The sequence below is a fragment of the Hypanus sabinus genome, chromosome 3 (assembly GCF_030144855.1).
Source record: "Hypanus sabinus isolate sHypSab1 chromosome 3, sHypSab1.hap1, whole genome shotgun sequence".
Taxonomy (NCBI): domain Eukaryota; kingdom Metazoa; phylum Chordata; class Chondrichthyes; order Myliobatiformes; family Dasyatidae; genus Hypanus; species Hypanus sabinus.
Genome location: NC_082708.1, coordinates 193,537,229 through 193,557,539, shown reverse-complemented (window position 1 = coordinate 193,557,539; position 20,311 = coordinate 193,537,229). Strand labels below are relative to the sequence as shown.

Sequence of the window (20,311 nt, the reverse complement as noted above, 5' to 3'; positions counted from 1 at the left end):
TTCAACGCACAAATTCACGTTAACTGTTCCTAATCAGACCCTGTTATCCAGATAATTATATATACCATCTCTAAGAATACTTTCCATTAATTTACCAACCACTGACATCAAACTTACAGGCTGATGATTGCTAGGTTTACTCTTAGAACCCTTTTTAAACAATGGAACAACATGAGCAATACACCAATCCTCCGGCACCATCCCCGTTTCTAATGACATTTGAAATATTTCTGTCAGAGCCCCTGCTATTTCTACACTAACTTCCCTCAAGGTCCTAGGGAATATCCTGTCAGGACCCGGAGATTTATCCACTTTTATATTCCTTAGAAGCGCCAGTACTTCCTCCTCTTTAATCGTCATAGTTTCCATAACTTCCCTACTTGTTTCCCTTACTTTACACAATTCAATATCCTTCTCCTTAGTGAATACCAAAGAAATTGTTCAAAATCTCCCCCGTCTCTTTTGGCTCCACACATAGCTGTCCATTCTGATTCTCTAAGAAACCAATTTTGGCCCTCAATATCCTTTTGCTATTAATATAACTGTAGAAACCCTTTGGATTTATTTTCACCTTTACTTGCCAAAGCAACCTCATATCTTTGTTTAGTTTTTCTAATTTCTTTCTTAAGATTCTTTTTACATTCTTTATATTCCTCGAGCACCTCATTTACTCTATGCGGCCTATATTTATTGTAGATCTCCCTCTTTTTCCAAACCAAGTTTCCAATATCCCTTGAAAACCATGGCTCTCTCAAACTTTTAACTTTTCCTTTCAACCTAACAGGAACATAAAGATTCTGTACCCTCAAAATTTCACCTTTAAATGACCTCCATTTTTCTATTACATCCTTCCCATAAAACAAATTGTTCTCCTTCTAATCCAGTCCTTCTAATTCCTTTCACATCTCCTCAAAGTTAGCCTTTCTCCAATCAAAAATCTCAACCCTGGGTCCAGTCCTATCCTTCTCTATAATTATACTGAAACTTAAATGAGGTTTTCTGAGGTCACCATTACGTGCTCATGGAGTGAGTTCTGTTTTGGATTCGCTCCATTACCTTTACGTTTTTAACCTATGATCACCCTTATTTAACTATTTTTCCCTACTCTAGAAGATTTTTATTACTTTTTTGGATTTATCTTTGAGTTTGTACTGTGAATTTTGAAGAAATGAGTACAGAAATGGCTTTAAGATCTAAAGGGCGAGACACTGGGAAAGATTCCAATGACAACTGAAAGAAAAAACTGAACCCAAGTGTACTGAATTGACTTACAATAAGTTATTGGAGCTTTTAAAAGAAAAATCTGAAGAACAATGACAAACTTTTAAATAAGATTTAAAGTCCTTCCAGGACTCTCTGGATAAGATGGTCATGAAGTTAAACAGCATCAAACTTTAATCGCAACTCTGCAAGAGGGCGCTCGGAAGCGAGACTTGAAAATTGAGAATTTGGTACAGAAATTATCTTTGGTGATGAAACAGCTGGAAACACTTAAAGCCAAGAGCATCGATTTTGAAAGTCGATCCAGAAGACAGACCTTATGCATACTTGGTCTCCCTGAAGACATCGAACAAGGGGACCCCTCAAAGTATTTCACTCAACTTTTAAAGGATGCGTTCCCTTCTGAATTTCCAGAGAACCTTCCATTACTTCATCGTGCCCATAGAGTTATGCGCCGATCACCAACTTCTTCATCTAAACCACCAGCTGTCGTTGTTCGATTTCACTACGTGCATGTTAAAGAGCATCTTATTCGCACAGCTTGTCGCTTAGGTATGATTAAGTTTCAAGATTTTCACTCCTTTTGTGGAAGATTTCAGTCCAGAACTGATGAAGGCGCGGCTTGCTTTTAAACCGCTGATGTTCGTACGTGCGAGACTTAGAATCTTGCTTCCCAGTGCACCACGGCGTATTTTTCTCTCTACATCTGAAGCTCGAAGTTTCCTGGATGAGCGCTATCTACTGCTTCGGACTCTCGCCTCTAACAAATGTATGGTTTTCGCAGTACTGGCTATGCCGATTTCTATTCTTTTATAGTTGATAATCATTTTATGAACTTTTATCTTTATAAGTTTAAGATTTTTGTTTCTGGTCACTAGTCTAGGTTTATTTTACATTTTATATTTCAATTAAAGTTTTTCTTTGCTGATGTATTAATCTTCATTTTATTTTATTTTTCTGGACATTATTATTAGTCCTTTGACAGTGAATTTTTTTTAACGTTTTAGATATATATCTTGTTTTCTTCATTTTTTGTTTAACTAAGATGGCGGTTTTTCTTTTTCTAAAATACTCTTTTTTTATTTCACCATCTTTTTTTTGTCTTCTCCTTCCCATAATGCCTTTTTTACTACAACCTTATTTTTATTTGTGCGGGTTTTTACACGATTTATAATAGTTACTGGTGCTTATATTCTTTATGTTTTTTTTTAATTAGCAGCTATATTAAGAAGTCTGTTTTAGTATAGTATTTAATTATTTTTTCAGATTTTGGGTGCATCTTTTTTTTCCTCTTTTATATATTTGGAGTTGCCTTCTGGAGACACGGGGGTAGATTTAGTGTTATTCTTTTTTCTGGCCTCCTTTAGACTCAGGTGGAGCTTTTCATGGGTGGTGGGTGGAGGGGGGGGGGTCTTTATCAGTCTTTTTATTAGTTTTTCTAGTTTTTCCATTTGGGCTGACTTTAAACTACTAAAATGTCCGCTGTGTCGTCATTTCTGGTTCCTCCCTGCATTTTTGTTCCTCTTCTGGGTACATGAGTTCATACCTTGGTTAACTCTTTATATACCAAAGGGTTGATTCTAGAAATATGGCTCAGACTATTAATTTTGTCTCTTGGAATACTAATGGCTTAAACCATCCGATTAAACGGAAAAAGATTTTTAAAGTATTCCAAAGACTGAATGCGCATATTATTTTTGCACAAGAAACTCATGTGAGGAAAGAGGACAATCAATGTTTGTTTAGGTTTTGGGAGGGTCAACAGTACCATTCGAATTCGAAAGCCAAAGTAAAAGGAGTTTCAATTTTTATTGACTCCTCTATTACATTTGTTCAACATTATATTATTTTGGATCCGAATGATAGATTTTTGTTAATTACTGTGTTAGTTTTTAATAATAAGGTTGCTATGGTTAATGTTTATGCTCCATACGTGGATTATCCTGAATTCTTTAAGTCTTTATTTACTTCTCTACCTAATCTAAATGTTAATAATGGGTGGTGACTTTAATTGTTGTTTAGATCCTTTGCCAGATCGATCTATATCCATTCAGACTTTACCAAATAAATCGGCCACTTATATCAATTGTTTTTGACTGACTCCGGTATTTTCAATATTTGGAGATCTCTACACTTTAAGGACAAAGAGTTCTCATTTTGCTCACATGCTTATCATTCTTACTTGAGAATTGACTCCTGTCTTATTCCATCTGTAATTGGTTGTAATTATGACATTATAGCCATCTCTGATCATGCTCCAATGAAACTCTCTATTAAGTTAATGGACACAGCTCCAAGTATTAGGCAATGGCGATTTGATTCTACTTTACTGCAAGATCCGGATTTCATTAAATTTATGAAGGAACAGATTGATTTCTTCTTTTCAACTAATTCCACAGATGAAATTTCCTGCGGAACACTTTGGGACACTTTTAAAGCATATATACGTGGACAGATTATCTCCTATTCTGTTGGTTTGAGAAAACGTATTAAGAATGAAACTCTTTTATTGGTTGATAAGATTAAAGAAATTGATAAGAAATATTTGATTGCTCCTAGTAAGGAGCTCTATAAACAAAGAGTTGAGCTTCAAATGGAACACAGTTTATTACTTACACCTTCGATCGAAAATCAATTAATGAAAACCAGAACTGAATTTTATATATACAGTGATAAATTGGGCAAATTGTCAGCTAACCAACTGAAGAATACTTCGGTTAAACGTCAAATTATTAAGATCCGTAAACAGAATGGTGAATTGACAGTCAATTATGATGAGATAAACAAAGCTTTTCAAGGTTTTTATACTTCTCTATATCACTCTGAATTTCCTCATGATCTTAATACCATGCAAGATTTTTTAGGGAAATTGAATTTTCCAAAATTATCATCTGAAGAGCACTTAATATTAGAAACTCCTATTACAGATGCAGAGATTAAAGGGGTTATTTCCTCAATGAATTCTGGAAAAGCACCAGGTTAAGATGGGTATATCGTGGAATTTTTCAAGTTTTTCTCCACTATTCTTTCTCCTTGGTTATGTAGGGTATTTGAAGAAGCAATTAGATTAGGTAAACTACCACAATATTTTTATAGAGCTTCTATTTCTTTAATACTAAAAAAAGATAAAGACCCTACTGATTGTGCATCCTATAGACCGATATCCCTGTTGAATGTAGATTCTAAGATCTTTTCCAAGTTACTGGCAACCAGGCTGGAGAAGGTGTTACCTCAAATTATCTCGGAGGATCAAATTGGATTTTTTATTCTTTATTTTTTATTATTCTTTTTTAATATTAGGAGATTAATGAACATTGTTTATACACCATTATGTATAAACACCCCAGAAACATTGTTTATACACCATCATGTATATACACCCCAGAATGTGCCACTTCATTAGATGCTGAGAAAGCATTTGATAGAGTTGAATGGGCATATTTATTTACTGTGCTTGAGAAGTTTAACTTTAGTCCGACATTTATATCTTAAATTAAACTGATATATCACACTCCAGTAGCCTCAGTTTTTACTAACAACCAAAGATCTCCCTTTTTTCGCTTATTTTGGGGTACCAGGCAAGGTTGTCCACTCAGTCCATTACTATTCGATATTGCCCTGGAACCTTTGGCAATTGCTATTAGAGAATCACTTAACATTTTTGGCATTACTCGTGGGATGGATATACATAAGTTATCATTATATGCAGGCGACTTGTTATTATACATTTCTGATCCTGAGAAATTCATTCCTGCAGTTATATCACTGTTGGCTCAGTTTAGTCATTTTTCCAGTTACAAATTGAATCTTAATAAGAGTGAACTGTTCCCCCTAAATAAGCAGGTTCCAATTTATGGAAATTTACCTTTTAGATTAATTAATGATTATTTTACATACTTAGGGATTAAAATTACAAAAACACATAAGAATTTAGTTAAGATTAATTTTTTACCCTTAATTATCAGATTAAATGTTTGTTTACTAAATGGTCACCACTGTCTTTATCACTGATAGGTCAGATTAATGCTATTAAGATGATTATTTTACCTAAATTCTTATATATATTTCAAGCAGTACCAATTTTTATTCCAAAATCCTTTTTTGACAATGTTGATTCAGAAATTTCTTCATATATATGGCAGAATAAAAATCCTAGGTTAGGTAAAAGGTATTTACAGAAGTCAAAAGAGGAAGGTGGATTGGCGTTGCCAAATTTTAGATTTTATTACTCGGCAATTAATATCTGATAATTGAAATGTTGGTTATGGGATTTGGATTTATCTCCTAGCCCTCATTGGGTAAATCTGGAATCTAAATCTGTACAAGGATTTTCATTGGGTTCTAATGTAGGGACTTCTCTTCCTTTTGCTCCTTCTAAATTGCATAAATGAATTAACAATCCAATAGTTAAACACACTCTTCGTATATGGTTTCAATTTCGGAAATTTTTTGGGTTGAATCAATTTGGTTTAGCAATTCCTATTGTATCCAATTTCTTTTTTCGTCCCTCTATTATGGACCAAGCTTATTTAGCTTGGAAGACTAAAGGTATACTACGATTTTCTGATTTATTTTTGCTTAATTGTTTCATGTCTTTTGAACAATTATCTAATAAATACAATTTGCCCAGATCTCATTTTTTTTAAGATATTTACAGATTAGGAACTTTTTAAACACTGTACTTCCTACTTTTCCAAATCTAGATTCTATGGGTATTTTGGAGAAAGTGCTAGAATTAAATCCTTTTCAGAAAGGTGTGATATCAAATGTTTACAATATAATTATGAAAATACATTCAGAGGCTTTTTATAAGATTAAGAATGATTGGGAAAGGGAACTTAAGTTTACCATTCCTATTGAGAAATGGGATAAAATTCAATTAGTTAATTCATCCTCTATATGTTCTAAACATTCGTTGATACAGTTTAAAGTTGTGCTCAGGGCTCATATGTCCAAGGATAAATTAGCTCGTTTTTATTCCCACATAAATCCTATATGTCACAGGTGTCATTCTGAGATAGCTTCTCTAACTCATATGTTTTGGTCATGTCCATCCTTGGGAAAATATTGGAAAGACGTTTTTGATATTATTTCCAAGGTATTGAATATTGATTTACAACCTCATCCTATTACTGCAATTTTTGGTTTACCAATGATGGAGTCAATTTATTTATCTCTCTCTGCTTGACAGATGATTGCATTTCTTACATTAATGGCTAAAAGATCTATTTTGTTGAATGGGAAAGAGATTAATCCCCCTACCACATTTCATTGGTTTTCTTGAACTATATTATGTTTAAATCTGGTAAAAATTAGAAGTGTCATATATGACACTTCTATTAAATTTGAAAAGACTTGGAGGCCATTTATTCAATATTTTCATATGATGTAATTTGACCCTGTTCCTACCTGGGGGAAGCAACAGTGGCTGCGCCTCTGGCACAGAGCCTGGCCCTGTGGCTCAGAAGGGTAGGGAAAGGAAGAGGATGGCAGCTGTGATAGGGGACTCTATATGTAGGGGGTCAGAAAGGTGATTCTATGGACGCAGGAAAAAAACACAGATGGTAGTTTGCCCCCCATGTGCCAAGGTCATGGTACATATTGGTACCAATGACATAGGTAGGAAAAGGGAAGAGGTTCTGAAAGCTGACTACAGGGAGTTAGGAAGGAAGTTGAGAATCAGGACCTCAGAGGTAGTTATCTTGGGATTACTGCCTGTGACTTGTGACAGTGAGTATAGGAATAGAATGGGGTGGAGGATAAATGTGTGGCTGAGGAATTGGAGCAGGGTGCAGGGATTCAGATTTCTGGATCATTGGGACCTCTTTTGGGGCAGGTGTGACCTGTACAAAAAGGACAGGTCACACTTAAATCCCAGGGGGACCAATATACAGGTGGGGAGGTTTGTTAAGACTACTGGGGAGAGTTTAAACTAGGATTGCTGGGAGGGTGGGAACCGAACTGAAGAAACATAGAAAGGGGCATTAGCTCACAAATAGAGAAAGCTTGGAGACGATGTGAGAGGGACGATAGGCAGGTGATAAGAGAAGGGACGTGCTCAGACTGATGGTTTGAGATGCGTCCATTTTAATGCAAGTATTGTGAACAAAGTAGATGAGCTTAGAGTGACGATCAGTATTTGGAGTTATGATGCTGTGGCCATTATAGAGAATTGGATGACTCAGGGGCAGGAATAGTTACTGCCAGGCTTTAGATTTTTCAGAAAGGACAGGGAGGGAGGCAAAAGAGGTGGGGGTGTGACACTGTTGATCAGAGGTAGTGTCACGGCTGCAGGAAAGGAAGAAGTCATGGAGGGGTTGTCTACGGAGTCTCTGTGGGTAGAAATTAGCAACAAGAAGATGTCAATAACTCTACTAGGTGTTTTTTATAGACCACCCAACAGTAACACAGGGACATCGAGGAGCAGACAGGGAGATAGATTCTGGGAAGGTATAACAGTAACAGGGTTGTTGTGGTGGGAGATTTTAATTTCCCAAATATTGATAGGCATCTCCCTAGAACAAGGGGTTTAGATGGGATTGGGTTTGTTAAGTATGTTCAGGAAGGTTTCTTGCACAATATATAGATAAGCCTACAAGAGGAGAGGCTGTACTTGATCTGGTATTGGGAAATGAACCTGGTCAGGTGTCAGATCTCTCAGTGGGAGAGCATTTTGGAGATAGTGATCACAATGCTATCTTCTTTACCACAGCATTGGGGAGGGATAGGAACAGACAATTTAGGAAAGTGTTTAATTGGAGCAAGGAGAAATATGAGGCTATCAGGCAGGAACGTGGAAGCATAAGTTGGGGACAGATGTTCTCGGGGAAATGTACGGAAGAAATGTGGCAAATATACAGGGGATATTTGCGTGGAGTTCTGCATAGGCACATTCCAAAGAGACAGGAAAAGGATGGTAGGGTACAGGAACCGTGGTGTACAAAAGCTATTGTAAACCTAGTCAAGAAGAAAAGCTTACCAAAGGTTCAAAAAAACTAAGTAATGATAGAGATCTAGAAGATTATAGGGCAAGCAGGAAAGAGTTTAAGAATGAAATTAGGAGAGTCAGAAGGGGCCATGAGAAAGCCTTGGCGGACAGGATTGAGGAAAACCCCAAGGCATTCTACAAGTATGTGAAGAGCAAGACATGAGAAAATAGCACCAATCAAGTGTGACAGTGAAAAAGTGTGTATCAAACTAGAGGAGATAGCATAAGTGTTTAATGAATACTTTGCTTCAGTATTCATTATGGAAATTGATCTTGGCGATTGTAGGGATGACTTACAGCAGACTGAAAAGCTTGAGCATGTATATACTAAGAAAGAGGATGTGATGGAGCTATTGGAAAGCATCAAGTTGGTTAAGTCACCAGGACCAGACCAGACGTACCCCAGGCTACTCTGGGAGGTGAGGGAGGAGATTGCTGAGCCTCTGGTGATGATCTTTGCATTATCAATGGGAATGAGAGAGGTTACAGAGGATTGGAGGGTTGCGGTTATTGTTCCCTTATTCAAGAAAGGGAATAGAGATAGCCCAGGAAATTATAGACCAGTGAGTCTTAGTTCAGTGGATGATATATTGATGGAGAAGATCCTGACAGGAAGGATTTATGAACACTTGGAGAGCATAATATGATTAGGAATAGTCATTATGGCTTTGTCAAAAGCAGATTTGGCCTAACGAGCCTGATTAAATTTTTTGAGGATGTGACTAAACACATTGATGAAGAAAGAGCAGTAGATGTAGTGTATATGGATTTCAGCAAGGCATTTGATAAGCTACCCCATGCAAGGCTTATTGAGAAAGTAAGGAGGCATGGGATCCAAGGGGACATTGCTTTATGGATCCAGAACTGGCTTGCCCACATAAGGCAAAGGGTGGTTGCAGACGGGTCATATTCTGCATGGAGTTTGGTGACCAGTGGTGTGCCTCAAGGATCTGTTCTGGGATCCCCTGCTCTTGATTTTTATAAATGACCTGGATGAGGAAGTGGAGGGATGGGTTAGTAAATTTGCTGATGACACAAAAGTTGGGGGTGTTGTGGATAGTGTGGAGGGCTGTCAGAGGTTACAGCGGGACATTGAAAAAATGCAAAACTGGGCTGAGAAGTCGCAGATGGAGTTCAACCCAGATAAGTGTGAGGTGGTTCATTTTGGTAGGTCAAATATGATGGCAGAATATAGTATTAATGGTAAGACTCTTGGCAGTGTGGAGGATCAGAGGGATCCTAGGGTTCTATGTCCATAGGATAATTAAAGCAGCTGCGCAGGTTGACTCTGTGGTTAAGAAGGTAGATGGTGTACTGGCCTTCATCAATCGTGGAATTGAGTTTAGGAGCCGAGAGGTAATGTTGCATCGAGATAGGACCCTGGTCAGATCCTAATTGGAGTACTGTGCTCAGTTCTGGTCGCCTCACTACAGGAAAGATGTGAAACCATAGAGAGGGTGCAGAGGAGATTTACAAGGATGTTGCCTGGATTGGGGAGCATGCCTTATGAGAATAGGTTGAGTGAACTTGGGCCTTTTCTCCTTAGAGCGATGGAAGATGAGAGGTGACCTGATAGAGGTGTATAAGATGATGAGAGGCATTGATCATGTGGATAGTCAGAGGCTTTTTGCGAAGGCTGAAATGGCTAGCATAAGAGGGTACAGTTTTAAGGTGCTTGGGAGTAGGTACAGAGGAAATGTCAGGGGTAATTTTTTTTTTTACACAGGGAGTGGTGAGCGCGTGGAAAGGGCTGCCGGCGTCAGTGGTGGAGGCAGATGATAGGGTCTTTTAAGAGACTCCTGGATAGAACTTAGAAAAGTAAGGGCTATAGGTAACCCAAGGTAATTTCTAAGGACATGTTCGGCACAGCTTTGTGAGCCAAAGAGCTTGTATTGTGCTGTAGGTTTTCTACATTTCTATGTTTCTAATATTAACAAAAACTTCAGACTCACAGATATTGCTGTTTCAAGGCACAGTTAAGAGTGTATGGAGATGGGTTTCTTTCCATTGTGTGCTTCAAAATGTATCAGAATTAACCCAGACAGGAAATAATATAAAACAGCTCAAGACTTTTTCACAATACTGCAATTTTAAGCTAATTGGAGGAAAGTACACGGGGGGGGATTGGGGTGTATGGGATGTCCAGGGAAGCGTAGCCTCTGGTGAAGGATCTTGTCGTGTCCATTCTGGGGCAGCTGACTCATCTTTGGTCCACAATGGACACTCAGCTCTCATCTGTGGCTCCAAGCAGCTGTTTGCATGCAACATGGCCACACCCCAGTACACTGGTCCGACAGGCGGGCTAGAGCAGGTGAGAGTAGCTGGTGCCTCATACCCACTGAGTTGGGGACATGCCTGAACCAGCATGCAGTCTGCTCTGGCAGACTGAGGAGAGCGGGGGATCGCGGATGGCAGATGGAACCTTCACTGAGATCCAATGGCCAGGAAGGTGGCACTGTAACACTCCTCGGAGAACAAGGAGCACCACAAGGCACAGAAGACGTCACGGTTATCCACTGCAACCAGGGAAGACCCTAGTTTGTGACACTTGTTCATACCACTGGACCTGGATTTCTGAAGTCAAGAGTGGAACTGCCCAGTTTAACAGCTTTTCCACTTTAAGAACACTCCTGCACAGGTTTCGTAATCGTCGGATATGATGGACAACCACTACTGGAGGATACAAGACCATCAACTAGAAATGTAGAAAACCTAAAGCACAATACAGGCCCTTCGGCCCACAAAGTTGTGCCGAACATGTCCCTACCTTGGAAATTATTTGGCTTACCTATAGTCCCCTATTTTTCTAAGCTCCATGTACTCTTTCGCATCTGCCTCCACCACCGTCGCTGGAAGCCCATTCCATGCACTCACCACTCTGAGTAAAAAACTTAACACAGAACATTACAGCACAGAAACAGGCCTTTTGGCCCTTCTTGGCTGTGCCAAACCATTTTTCTGCCTAGTCCCACTGACCTGCACCTGGACCATATCCCCCCCCATACACCTTTCATCCATGTACCTGTTCAAGTTTTTCTAAAATGTTAAAAGTGAGCCCACATTCACCACTTCATCTGGCAGCTCATTCCACACTCCCACCACTCTCTGCGTGAAGAAGCCCCCCCAATGTTCCCTTTCAACTTTTCCCCCTTCACCCTTAACCCCTGACCTCTGGTTTTTTTCTCCCCTAGCCTCAGTGGGAAAAGCCTGCTTGCATTCACTCTATCTATACCCTTCATAATTTTATACACCTCTATCAAATCACCCCTCATTCTCCTACGCTCCTGGGAATAAAGTCCTAACCTATTCAACCTTTCTCTGTAACTCTGTAACCCCTGACATCTCCTCTGTACCTCTTCTCGAGCACCTTAAACCTGTGTCCCCCTGTGGCAACCATTTCAGCCCCGGGGAAAAAGCTTCTGACTATCCACACGATCAATGTCTCTCATTATCTTACACACCTCTATCAGGTCACCTCTCATCCTCTTTCGCTCCAAGGGGAAAAAGCCAATTTCACTCAACCAAGAGGAGCAGAAGTAGATCACTTGGCCCATCGTGTCTGCTCTGCCATTCAAGCATCCACTGATCCAATTCTTCCAGTCATCCCTGCCTTCTCCCCATACCCTTTGATCCCCTGGTTAATCAAGAACCTATCTATCTCTGTCTTAAATGCACCCAATGACTTGGCCTCCACAACCGCTCGTGGCAACAAATTCCACACATTTACCGCCTTCTGATTAAAGTAATTTTTCCGCAACTCTGGTCAAACTGGGTGTCCTTCAATCCTGAAGGCATGCCCTGTTGTCCTGGACTCCCCTACTATGGGAAATAACTTTGCCATATCTAATCTGTTCAGTCCTTTTAACATTCTGTATGTTTCTATGAGATTCCCCCTCATTCTCCTGAACTCCAGGGAATACAGCCCAAGAGCTGCCAGACGTTACTCATACAGTAACCCTTTTATTCCTGGAATTATTCTTGTGAATCTTTGAACCCTCTCCAATGTCAGTATATTCTTTTTATAATAAGGAGCCTAAATCTGCACACAATACTCTAAGTATTGTCTCATGAGTACCTTATAAAGCCTCAACATCACATCCCTGCTCTTATATTCTATACCTCTAGAAATGAATGCCAACATTGCATTCGCCTTCTTCACCACTGACTCAACCTGGAGGTTAACCTTTAGGGTATCCTGCACAAGGGCTCCCAAGTCCTTTTGCATCTCTGCATTTTGAATTCTCTCCCCATCTAAATAATAGTCTGCTTGTTTATTTCTTCCACCAAAGTGCATGACCATACACTTTCTAACATTGTATTTCATTTGCCACTTCTTTGCCCATTCCCCTAAACTATCTAAGTCTCTCTTCAGGCTCTCTGTTTCCTCAACACTACCCGCTCCTCCACCTGTCTTTGTATCATTGGCAAATTTAGCCACAAATCCATTTATCCCATAGATGAAATCATTGACATACATCGCAAAAAGCAGTGGTCCCAACATCGACCCTGTGGAGCTCCACTGGTAACCGGCAGCCAGTCAGAACAGGATCCCTTTATTCCCACACTCTGTTTTCTGCCGATTGGCCAATGCTCTACTCATGTTAGTAACTTTCCTGTAATTCCATGGGCCCTTATCTTGCTAAACAGTCTCATGTGCGGCACCTTGTCAAAGGCCTTCTGAAAATCCAAGTCCACCATGTCTTCTGCATCTCCTTTGTCTACCCTGCTTGTAATTTCCTCAAAGAATTGAGGAGGTTAGTCAGGCAGGATTTTCCTCTCAGGAAACCATGCTGGCTTTCGCCTATCTTGTCACATGCCTCCAGATACTCGGTAATCTCATCCCTCACTATCAATTCCAACAACTTCCCAACCACTGATGTCAGGCTAACAGGTCTATAGCTTCCTTTCTGCTGCCTCCCACCCTTCTTAAATAGCGGAGTAACATTTTCAATTTTCCAGTCATCCAGTACAATGCCAGAATCTATCGATTCTTGAAAGATCACTGTAAATGCTTCCACAATCTCTGGTGGAGGGGATACGATGGGGTCTTTTAAAAGTCTTTTGGATAGGTAGATGGAGCTTAGAAAAATAGAGGGCTATAGGTAAGCCTAGTAATTTCTAAGGTAGGGACATGTTGGACACAGATCTGTGGGCCGAAGGGCCTGTGTTGCGCTGTAGGTTTTCTATGTTTCTGTGTTAGCTACTTCACCTGTTACATTCTTGGTGGTAGATGCTGGAGTGCCCCGCAATTGATGGTGATAGAGGCAGATGCATAAGGGACATTTAAGAGACTCTTAGATAGGGATGTAAATGATAGAAAAATGGAGGAGGGAAGGGTTAGATTGATCTTAGAGTAGGTTAAAAAGTCAACACAATATGGCGGGCCAAAGGGCTTGTACTGTGTTGTGATGTTCCATGTTCCCTCACCTTGCTGACGGCGCTCTCGGAATCAAACTCGCCCTCCTGCATGGCGGTGGCCATTTTGTTCATGGTGACAATCACCAGGGTGCAGGACTGACGGAGGCTCTCATAGGGGCTGGCTACCCCTGCCCCATACACCTGGAACACAGCAGAGACTGTCAGAGATGGCCCTGAACTGGCCCCACTCCCCACTCCTCTCTTCCCGACACCTCCACCCCAACCTCTTCTGATCCCATCCATAACCACCCCCACCCCATACACTTGGGACATAGACACAGCATCCCAGCTCCATCCCTCCACACCCTCACCCACCTCCCCTGCCGCCTGCCCTCACCCTCCCCATTCAGTCAGCAGGCACACACCTGTTGTGTTGCTTTGATGGCCAGCTCCTCCAGCTGCTGGGAGGCAAGTCCTTCATTGTCAGGAAGGGGGGCGATGAGCTGGACCCCAGCAGCTGCCACTTCTTGTAGCACAGCTACCACCCGGGTCAGATGTTTGCGGCAGTCCAGCAAGGCATCATATACCTGTCATACAGAACAGACACCATTATCGCAACCCTGTACTGTCACCCTGACACCAACACACCACCCAGATCTGGAATCTGCAGTGTATCGTATACTAGCTGTCACAGAAGTTTCCCTGACCTCCAACCTCTGATCAACACATCACTGCAACTTTGACCCCATGACCCCTGTTTTTCATCACTGACAACAGAAGACCATCCCCCCAATGATCCGTCACCAGTGCCCACACACATAATGCCCCTCCCACACTCCACCCCCCGAACCCCGTACCTGTGAGCCAAAGGTGAGAGCAGTGGGGGTCCCAGGGGCCCCAGTGCCGGGCATGCGCCTCCGCACCTTCTTACAGAACTGGCGCACATCACTGCATGAGGTGTCCAGGTCGCGTAGCAGCAGAGGCAGATCGGCAGCCTCCTGCCCCGCCTGTGGGGAGAGAGCCGTCACTAGGGGATGGGGTGGGTGGGTCAGACGTGTTGGGAGAGTCGGTCACGGGGGTCGAATGCAGGACAGGGTCGGTGTGTACGACAGACTGACCTGTAGCAGTGCACGCAGCCGGCCCACCTCCACCGCCATACAGTCCAGGGCACTCTGGGTAAACTGCAGGACACACACAGCATGTTAGAAGGTCACCTCCCCAACCACCGACTCTGACCCTACCTATCCCGTCCCATGCTGGTCCACTCCCTCGGCACAGGCCTGTTCTTATCCCATGGGAGGAGAGGAGTGCGGGGTACTGACGTCAAGGATGAGCCAATGTTCCCAACACTCCTAACCCCGATGTTCACATCTCCCACCACCAGCGTTCCAGCCTACGTCCCTGTCCTGACATTCCCATTCCTAATGTTCCCACTGCCAATGTTCCTTTCTTCCTTCCCAGCATCCCCCCGAAACTCCTGCCCCAACATTTCCATCCCCAGCATTTCTGTCCCCTGCCCTGATCTCCTGTCCCTTTCGCCCCTGTTCCGACTTTCCTGTCTCCTGCTCCAGCATTCCTGTTACCCCATCCCGACGTTCCTGTCTCCCGCTCCAGCATTCCTGTTACCCCATCCCGACGTTCCTGTCTCCCGCCCCAGCATTCCTGTTACCCCATCCCGAAATTCCTGTCTCCCGCTCCAGCATTCCTGTTACCCCATCCCGACGTTCCTGTCTCCCGCCCCAGCATTCCTGTTACCCCATCCCGACGTTCCTGTCTCCTGCTCCAGCATTACTGTTACCCCATCCCGACGTTCTTGTCTCCCGCCCCAGCATTCCTGTTACCCCATCCCGACGTTCCTGTCTCATGCTCCAGCATTCCTGTTAACCCATCCCGACGTTCTTGTCTCCCGCTCCAGCATTACTGTTACCCCATCCCGACGTTCCTGTCTCCCGCCCCAGCATTCCTGTTACCCCAACCTGACGTTCCTGTTTCCTGCTCCAGCATTACTGTTACCCCATCCCGACGTTCCTGTCTCCTGCTCCAGCATTCCTGTTACCCCATCCCGACGTTCCTGTCTCCCGCTCCAGCATTCCTGTTACCCCATCCCGACGTTCCTGTCTCCCGCTCCAGCATTCCTGTTACCCCATCCCGAAGTTCCTGTCTCCCGCTCCAGCATTCCTGTTACCCCATCCCGACGTTCCTGTCTCCTGCTCCAGCATTCCTGTTACCCCATCCCGACGTTCCTGTCTCCTGCTCCAGCATTCCTGTTACCCCATCCCGACATTCCTGTCTCCTGCTCCAGCATTCCTGTTACCCCATCCCGACGTTCCTGTCTCCTGCTCCAGCATTCGTTACCCCATCCCGACGTTCCTGTCTTCCACCCCAGCATTCCTGTTACCCCATCCCGACGTTCCTGTCTCATGCTCCAGCATTCCTGTTACCCCATCCCGACGTTCCTGTCTCCCGCTCCAGCATTCGTTACCCCATCCCGACCTTCCTGTCTCCCGCTCCAGCATTCGTTACCCCATCCCAAAGTTCCTGTCTCCTGCTCCAGCATTCCTGTTACCCCATCCCGATGTTCCTGTCTCCTGCTCCAGCATTACTGTTACCCCATCCCGACGTTCCTGCCTCCCGCCCCAGCATTCCTGTTACCCCATCCCGACGTTCCTGTCTCCCGCTCCAGCATTCCTGTTACCCCATCCCGACGTTCCTGTCTCCCGCTCCAGCATTCCTGTTACCCCATCCCGACGTTCCTGCCTCCTGCTCCAGCATTACTGTTACCCCATCCCGACGTTCCTGTCTCCCGCTCCAGCATTCCTGTTACCCCATCCCGACGTTCTTGTCTCCCGCCCCAGCACTCCTGTTACCCCATCCCGACGTTCCTGTCTCCCGCCTCAGCATTCCTGTTACCCCATCCCGACGTTCCTGTCTCCTGCTCCAGCATTCCTGTTACCCCATCCCGATGTTCCTGTCTCCTGCTCCAGCATTCCTGTTACCCCATCCCGACGTTCCTGTCTCCCGTCCCAGCATTCCTGTTACCCCATCCCGACGTTCTTGTCTCCCGCCCCAGCACTCCTGTTACCCCATCCCGACGTTCTTGTCTCCCGCCCCAGCACTCCTGTTACCCCATCCCGACGTTCCTGTCTCCTGCTCCAGCATTCCTGTTACCCCATCCCGACGTTCCTGTCTCCTGCTCCAGCATTCCTGTTACCCCATCCCGACTTTCCTGTCTCCTGCTCCAGCATTCCTGTTACCCCATCCCGACGTTCCTGTCTCCTGCTCCAGCATTCGTTACCCCATCCCGACGTTCCTGTCTCCTGCTCCAGCATTCCTGTTACCCCATCCCGACGTTCCTGTCTCCCGCTCCAGCATTCGTTACCCCATCCCGACGTTCCTGTCTCCTGCTCCAGCATTCCTGTTACACCATCCCGACGTTCCTGTCTCCCGCTCCAGCATTCGTTACCCTATCCCGACGTTCCTGTCTCCCGCCCCAGCACTCCTGTTACCCCATCCCGACATTCCTGTCTCCCGCCCCAGCATTCCTGTTACCCCATCCCAACGTTCCTGTCTCCTGCTCCAGCATTCCTGTTACCCCATCCCGACGTTCCTGTCTCCAGCTGCAGCATTCGTTACCCCATCCCGACGTTCCTGTCTCCCGCCCCAGCATTCCTGTTACCCCATCCCAACGTTCCTGTCTCCTGCTCCAGCATTCCTGTTACCCCATCCCGACGTTCCTGTCTCCAGCTGCAGCATTCCTGTTACCCCATCCCGAAGTTCCTGTCTCCTGCTCCAGCATTCCTGTTACCCCATCCCGACGTTCTTGACTCCCGCCCCAGCATTCCTGTTACCCCATCCTGACGTAATGTTAAATGATTATAAAGTGCAATCATTTGATCGCATATTGTGTACTCTCTGCTGCCTTACATCGTGGCTTTGTACTGGGTTGCATTACACAGCATCTGCACAAATGTGAGACACAGTTTGGTGGGCAGACAGTAATTTCCCCTAGACGAACAGGAGCTGATCGAGCCAAGTGTTTACACAAGGATGCTGCCTGGATTGGGGGGCATGCCCTATGAGAATAGGTTGAGTGAACTTGGTCTTTTCTCCTTGCAGCAACAGAGGATGAGAGGTGACCTGATAGAGATGTATAAGATGATGAGAGGCATTCATTGTGTGGATAGTCAGAGGCTTTTTCCCAGGGCTGAAATGACTAACACGAGAGGGCATAGTTTTAAGGTGCTTGGAAGTAGGTAGAAAGAAGATGTTAGGGGTAAGTTTTTTATGCAGAGTGGTGCGTGTGTGGAATGGACTGCCGACGATAGTGGCGGAGACGGGTCTTTTGAGAGACTCCTGGATAGGTACATGGAACTTAGAAAAATAGAGGGCTATGGGTAACCTGAGGTAATTTCCAAAGTAAGTAAATGTTTCCAACAGCATTGAGGGCCGAAGGACCTGTATTGTGCTGTAGGTTTTCTATGTTTCACATTGTGTGCATTACTCTACTCTGCATTCTTTTCTAGTTCTCACTTGTACCCAATTTATCCTTTCTAATACTGTAACTACAATGATACCACAATCGCACGGCAGATCAGTGGTCTCACAACATTACAGAGACGTGAACCATGTTTTAAAGCATACTCGGATAGGTACATTGTCAAGAATGGGTTCTCAAACTGGAGTCCACAGACCCCTCAGTTAATGGCAAGGCTGCGAGGCATAAAAACAGGTTGGGAACCTCCAGTGTAGAGAGACATGGACAAATATTGGCCAATGGGACAGTTGTATTAATATGCTTCCTAGCAAGAATGGTAATTTTTTTTGATGTGTTATGGGTTCTAGTGTTTTTAATGATTTGAAGAAATATTTTGCAGGATTTATTCTGATAGAAATGTTCAGGTGCATTGTGGTTAAGTGTAGCTAATGGTCCTCTGTCTTTAGTTGTGTTGCATCCTAGCTGTCTATGGTAATGATGTGCGACCTGAGAGTGGTATGAGTGGCCAGCATACTGTTGCCTGTGCAGCATGATACCCCTCTCCATGCAAAGGAACGGCAGGGACTGATCCAGTCTGGCAGCAGTGGCATCGCAGGACTTGCAAATCAGTGCTGAACACAGGCTTGTCTTAAGGACTCAGCTCCAAAGTTTTTCTCAGGGATTACTCCCAAAGCCTTTCCCATGAGTGAGTACAGCTGCAAGACAATGGCGGTTTGAAATCGGAGCTTTCCTTATTGAAGAGCTGACAAGCCCCATCTGACTAAAGTGACTGGTTATCAGGCACCAGAAGCCTGCCTTTGTAGACAGCTAGTGGGGTAGTGACATCAGCACTAGACCGCACATTGTCCATCTATGCTGGGTTGAATGTTGAGCTAGCAAATCAGCCTTGTACACAGTCAAAAGCCAGGGAAGTGGCAAAGATGCTACCTGATGTGGACAGGCTTGAAAAGGATCAAAAGCAACAAGCTGCCTTTGGCCCTTCTCTCAGTAGAAGCGATTCTGCCAGGCTGAGGAGCTAAGCCCTAAGTGAAGGCTAGGAGGTGGACCTGGTTGTGGGAGGCTATTTCTATGACACACGTCACAGGGAGCACTGAATAGGCAGTGGGAGCTTATCCCCACTGCCAACACCAACTGAGTGCAAGTGAATCATTCCAAATATGTTGCTCAGCTTACACAGACTGACAAGAGGATGGTGGGAGGACAGCTGGAAGTGCAAAGAATTTGGGTCGTTTGCTCTGACAGTGCTGTGTCCTGCCGTCTGAATATTGAACTGGCCCAGTATGAACGTACAACAATTCTGCACAATCTAAAGAGGACTGAAGGCCAGTTTCAGATCCCACTGTGTATAAACACCACAATCAACACAAACCGTTCAGCTTCCTGTTCCCTGTGTATAAACACTAGTCAACACAAACTGTTCAGCTTCCTGTTTCCTGTGTATAAACACTAGTCAACACAAACTGTTCAGCTTCCTGTTTCCTGTGTATAAACATCACAATCCACACAAACCATTCAGCTTCCCATTTCCTGTGTATAAACACTAGTCAACACAAACTGTTCAGCTTCCTGTTTCCTGTGTGTAAACATCACAATCAACACAAACCATTCAACTTCCTGTTCCCTGTGTATAAACATCACAATCCACACAAACCATTCAGCTTCCCGTTCCCTGTGTATAAACACTAGTCAACACAAACTGTTCAGCTTCCTGTTTCCTGTGTATAAACACTAGTCAACACAAACTGTTCAGCTTCCCGTTTCCTGTGCATAAACACCATAATCAACACAAACCGTTCAGCTTCCCGTTCCCTGTGTATAAACACTAGTCAACAAAACCTTTCAGCTTCCTGTTTCCTGTGCATAAACACCATAATCAACACAAACCGTTCAGCTTCCCGTTCCCTGTGTATAAACATCACAATCAACACAAACTGTTGAGCTTCCTGTTTCTTGTGTATAAACACCATAATCAACACAAACCATTCAGCTTCCCGTTTCCTGTGTATAAACATCACAATCAATACAAACTGTTCAGCTTCCTGTTTCCTGTGCATAAAAACCATAATCAACACAAACCGTTCAGCTTCCCGTTCCCTGTGTATAAACATCACAATCAACACAAACTGTTCAGCTTCCTGTTTCCTGAGCATAAACATCACAATCAACACAAACCATTCAGCTTCCTGTTCCCTGTGCATAAACATCACAATCAACACAAACCGTTCAGCTTCCTGTTTCCTGTGTATAAA

The 20,311-nt window shown here is 43.7% G+C and overlaps 1 protein-coding gene across 7 annotated transcripts in view; it reads right to left on the bottom strand.

The window, feature by feature from the left end:
• LOC132392016 (dynactin subunit 1-like) overlaps positions 1-20,311 on the bottom strand; it is a 284,878-nt gene that overhangs the window by 42,209 nt on the left and 222,358 nt on the right. For all 7 annotated transcript variants that reach the window (XM_059965917.1, XM_059965919.1, XM_059965915.1 and 4 more), the window contains 4 exons: positions 14,686-14,748; positions 14,425-14,574; positions 13,993-14,154; positions 13,637-13,768 (listed from right to left, as the gene is read on the bottom strand). In XM_059965917.1, the coding sequence (XP_059821900.1) occupies positions 13,637-13,768; positions 13,993-14,154; positions 14,425-14,574; positions 14,686-14,748 (507 nt within the window). The remainder of the gene's footprint in view (positions 1-13,636; positions 13,769-13,992; positions 14,155-14,424; positions 14,575-14,685; positions 14,749-20,311) is intronic.